The 5525-nt window shown below is 37.0% G+C and overlaps 1 protein-coding gene across 1 annotated transcript in view; it reads left to right on the top strand.

Moving 5' to 3' along the window:
• Positions 1 to 5525, top strand: part of LOC117111143 (tripartite motif-containing protein 45-like) — a 12020-nt gene that overhangs the window by 2107 nt on the left and 4388 nt on the right. The window contains exon 2 of the mRNA XM_033254013.1: positions 3733 to 5462. Coding sequence (XP_033109904.1) covers positions 3747 to 5462 — 1716 coding nt within the window. The 5' untranslated portion in view covers positions 3733 to 3746. The remainder of the gene's footprint in view (positions 1 to 3732; positions 5463 to 5525) is intronic.

The raw sequence follows: 5525 nt of genomic DNA, 5'->3' as shown, positions 1-5525 counted from the left end.
TTCTTTGGAGTTTGTATCATGCTACTGTTGTTAAATTACCAATACTGTAGGCTTAGTACTAAAGTAGTAGTTTTTTTTTTTTTTATCTTTTCCCAACTCAAAAAATTACCTCTTTAATATATACATTTTTTTTTAATGTATGGCCTCTCAAATCAATTAAATAACACCTGTAAATGCTTAGAATGCTGGACCCCCACCAAGGTTTTGGCACTGGACCCCCGGGGGCCCTTGGCGGCCCCCCCGGCCCCAGCCAATGGTGCTCGCAAGTGCCCTTTCAGTATCAAAAAGAACCCCCCTACCAAATTCCTGGCTACGGACTGTTATCTGCATTCTTTGAGAAATTGAATTTATTCTCATCAGTATGGTTTTCTTGAGCGCTATTAGTACAAAGTTATTTTTGATTAATTAATCCACACTTTACTTTCTAACACTGATAAAGGTAGCGATTCTTTTACACGTTACAAAATTTTGAATTGGTTCACGGCAAATAAAGTGTAACATGTAAATATCCCAGAAAAAAAGAAGCCAATTAAAAAGGTAGTACAATCCCAGACACCCTAGACCCACCTTTATGAAAAAATGACCACATTGGCAAATATGTAGAAAATGTAGTCACCTACTATCACCTACCACCACCAACAGTAAACATCACCTACCAACTACCAATACAAATAATCACCTGCCACCACCAACACAATCTACCACCTACAGTACCACCACCAACACTAATCATCACCTACCACCATCAGCTCTAACCATCACCTACCACCACTAAACATCACTAACTACTATCATGTACACTACCACCAACACAACCACCTACCAACAACAGAACTACCACCTACCCCCCATATTAATCCTCATCTACTGTACCACCACCAACACTAACACCACGTACCAACACTAACCATCACCTACCAACAAAGCACTATACCATCACCTACCACCACCAACAATAACCATCACCTTCTGACCATCATATACTACCGCTTTTACCACCACTGCTACTGCCACCACTACATCAACATCAAAATTAAATATTTTAACTCCATGCTGGTACTGTCCAAAATTGTTGTCTCCATAAACGTTGGCAACCCAGCAAACTATCATGGTAACCCTAATTCTGGTTGACCTATAGTTTGAATACTAAGGGCAGGGGCGGGTCCAGGATTTGAAAGAGGGGGGTTTCAAAATGTTTCCAAAAATACCCAAAAATAAAAGGGGGCGGGGTCCTCCCCATGGAAAATTTCCCCCTTGAATCCGCCACTGTATGACTAACAGTCAGGTGACCTAGGGTTTTAAAACAAATACCGTATATACTTGTGTGCAATAGGATGAGGCTTAAAATAGCAAATTACGATCGAAAGAAAGGGGGTTGTCTTTATGCACGACATTCAGATTTTAGATTTTTATAATTATGTTCGTCTTATGTGCGGATCGTCCGTAACACGCGAACTTACTACTGTAATGAAGCAACTGAATGTTGTATGAATGAAAGCAATTTTAAATACGGGAAAATACGATTTTGGTGGTGAAGATTTGAAAACTATTTGCTAGTTGCAGTATCAGGACCACAAAAAATTAGAAATTCCGACCATGAAACAGGGAGTCGTCTTATACACCAGACATAAAAATATCAACCAAAATCTTCTAAAACTCGGGGGTCGTCATATACACGGGTCACCTTATAGGACATACGCGAGTATATACGGTATTGCTTATTAGGAACCCCTGCGGAAGTTTGGGTTCCAGTCACATAATCAACGGTTGGTTGTAAAAATAAATTCGCAAGACTGCTCGCGACTACTAGATTCTACAAGTGCGTGGTTGGCTAAGTTGGTTTGGTCGGAAAAGGAGAAATTTTCTCAGTGAATTGATTCTCGAACGAGATAATAAAAACTATCTAATGACTCAAGCTACAGTATTGTATGACTGTTTTTATATTTTTAATAAAACCAATTTCTTCTAATTTTAAATACGTTTTCCCCTGAATTTGTGATAATTTGTTATCACGCAAGTGCTAAATGGGTGACACATTTATGATCTCGCATGTGCTTCTGCAAAATGCGTGTTTCATCCAAAATCCCTTTGAATCGCGAGACTGTCCCGCACGATGCGTGACGGTTGGTAACTATGGCATAGATAACTGCTGGGCCCTAGGTAAAATTGGTAAAAATGCACCTGATCAGACCTAGAGAGAGAGCCTTTAGTGGGGTCTACTCAGGCGAAACTCTTAATGCACATACATTCTGAGATTTTTTTAAACTGGTACGGCATTTCAGAAATATCTAAAAAATATTTTGTTTAAAAAATTCAAGAATATTGAGAACAAACTATGGTCAAGTCATGTATATGTTATCGTTTAGGGCCTATTAGGCATTTCATGAATCTATGATATATTATAATATTGACAACATTAATAGAACATGTATAGGTGAAATTTTGTCCAACCCGTCGTGAAAATATACTAAATACTCAGTGAGTGTGAAAACACTTGCAAAAATAGTACTCGCTGCTTACTTGGGCTCGAATTCAACCCTGGCCATCAGGTGCAAGCTCGGTGGTATGAGGTATGATGCTAGGCTAGTGATCTGGAGAACTGGAGAATGTGGGTTCGAGCCCACTGGAGAACAACTTGCAAATAATTTTTTGCAAGTGTTTTCACATACACTGAGTATTCAGTACATTTTCATGACAAGTTGGGCAAAATTACACATATAAGCATCCCCTCCCACCATAATTGATTCCCCTGACGTAAACCCAGGTATTGTTTATTCCATCACGATAATAACAATTACCATTCAATAATAGAAAAGTCATCGACCTACTTGCAGTGAAGTGAATTTAAAATGTCTTTAAAAAGTTATGATGATTTGAAGTGTTTAAAAACGTACACAATAATAGTTGAACCAACTTTACTAAGTACCACAAACACAAATGTGCGTGACGATATTTTATTGCTTTAGAAATGTGATTTCAAAAAGTACATTAGTGCATTGTATACGTTTCAAGGGATTATTTTGTTGGTTTTTTTTTTTATTTGCAGCGTTTGGGAAATTGGTAATAGGTAAATTGTAATGAATAATAATCTATAATTATAGCCTCTAAAACCTAATATTATTGAAGGGTCCTTTTAAAGTTTAAATAGGATTTTTTTAAAGTTATATTTTTAGATCATTAGACCAGATTAGACCTATTGAACGAGCCCCTAATACTGCACTTCCCATACCTACGCCAGGACCTGAGTATGAATTATTAGTGGTTACATAACGTTTGCTATGCACTGTATCATGCGCTATAGAAGTGGAAGACCATAGGCCTAATGTATTGGGAATGTACCTCTCTCTGGTAGGGCCTACAGTACAATCAGTGTAAAAGTGTAAGGTATAGGATAGCGTGGATTTAAACATTTTCCTAATGATAATGTTCAAAATAAGTGTCCAGGAAAGTAAGTATGATTGTTGGAAAAAATGGTCAACATTTTATTTTGATTTTTCACCCTGATCTTCGCCTGGACGAAGTGGGCGAAGGTCTGGATTCGCGTCTAGTTAGCATGAATTTTGTAAGCCAGGATCCAGTAGTATTTTGTTATGTTTCTTCACAGAGGGGGTCCACTGAACCCCCCTGGATCCGCCACTTAGGGGTCTAGCCCATCATCATTAAAATAAAATTATTATTTCATATCTTCATTCTGCACAAAACTATCTCACAAAAATAACTTATAATTCACAGGATTTAATTTTAAGATGGCTACCAGCGAGCTGAATCAGGTCCTAGATTGTACCATATGCTGTAAGAGATTTCAAAATCCTAAATTGCTCAACTGCCTCCATAGTTTCTGTTTGGCATGTCTGGAACACACGGTTAAGATGAATGGTGAGTTGACTTGCCCAACTTGCTCAAAATCATATGCCATTCCAGAGGGAGGACTTCAGAAACTTTCTCCAAATACCTTTCTTAATAACTTATTAGAAACTATTGAACATTTTTCTGAAATAGATCAGATAAAATGTGCTTGTAAAAAAGGAGAAGAAGCATTATACTACTGCCAGGATTGCAGACAGTACTTGTGCTCTACTTGTATTGACCATCATAAAGAGTTCCAACTCTTTGCAAATCACAAGCTACATTCAGTGGAAGATGTGCTATCAATGAACCACATACAGAAAGCTTCATTACATCCGCCGCAGTGTTTACTTCACAATAAACCCTTGGAGTTTTACTGTGAAAACTGTACAATTCCTATTTGTGTTAACTGTATAATTATGGACAAGGAGTTGGAGGGTAATCACAAACAAATTGGCATTTCTAAAGCATTCCAAACATTTAAAGAAACTTCAGAAGCATTGGAAAAAGCTGCCAATGACTGCAAAAACAAATTACATGATGGCCTCCAAGCAGTTATTCTGAATGCTACAAAATTAGAACAAAGTAAAGATACAACTTTGAGAGATATTGACAATCATGTACAAGTGATGATAAGAACAATCAAAGAAAATGGAGACAACATTAAAAATGAAGTAGAGACAATATACAAAAAGAAAAAGAAGGCAAACAATGTACAAATGGTTAAATTGAAAATGGCAATAACTGACATAAACACAAAACTGAGTTTTCTTAATCATTTATTAAAGAGTGATGAAGCAACAGCAATGCAGTCAAGTGAGAAGGTAATTGCAGCATTGAAGGACAGAATGAATGAATTGCCAAACACAGAGCCAGATGATAATGGACACATTCAATTCTTGATAAACAAACAACAACTTGATATTGGAAATGTGACACAATTGAAGGTAGCAGACTGTCTAACATTAAAAGGAGAGGAATCTGTGACCCAATGTCAGAAAATTGTTGTCAAAATAATCAAAACAAATGATTGTGAAATATATGCAAATCAACTGACAGCAACATGGACACAGCCTACAGGTGAAACCTACATCACACAAGCTGAAGAAGATGACAATGGAGATTACTTTGTGACAGGAACATGCACAAGTTCAGGTGTTTGCAAACTAGATGTTAGTGCTGATGACACACCAATCAATCAGTCACCACAGTTGATCAAGGTAGAGAAGGAAGGATTAGTAAATACTATTAAAATAAATGAAGAATATATAAAAGATTTAATTAAGTGTGAAGATGATTGCTTGCTTGTTTCATGTGCAACAAATGAAATACTCAAGTACAAGCAATCAGGAGAATATATTGGTAAGGTTACACTACCACAAGGTGTGAAAGTAAACAGAATGTTCAAAATGAAGAATGGTAACATAGCATTCAGTGATTTTAATGCTAGATGCATCAAAGTATGCAATAAGAATGGTCTGGTGACCAAATCAATTGGCCAGGAAAAATCAATGAAGACATCTGGTATGTATATTGATGAGACATCAAATGTTGCATATGTAGGAGGTTGTAAAAATGGTAGTGTGTTCATGTTTGACATTGATAGTGGCCAGACTGTCTCTTATACAAATCTAGATGTGTATAAGAGACAGGGTAGGGCCTACAGTACAATCAGTGTA

The sequence above is a fragment of the Anneissia japonica genome, unplaced genomic scaffold (genome assembly GCF_011630105.1).
Source record: "Anneissia japonica isolate Jap-2015-1 unplaced genomic scaffold, ASM1163010v1 scaffold1511_len2985839_cov193, whole genome shotgun sequence".
Taxonomy (NCBI): Eukaryota; Metazoa; Echinodermata; class Crinoidea; order Comatulida; family Comatulidae; genus Anneissia; species Anneissia japonica.
This window is presented reverse-complemented; position numbering and strand designations above follow the sequence as displayed.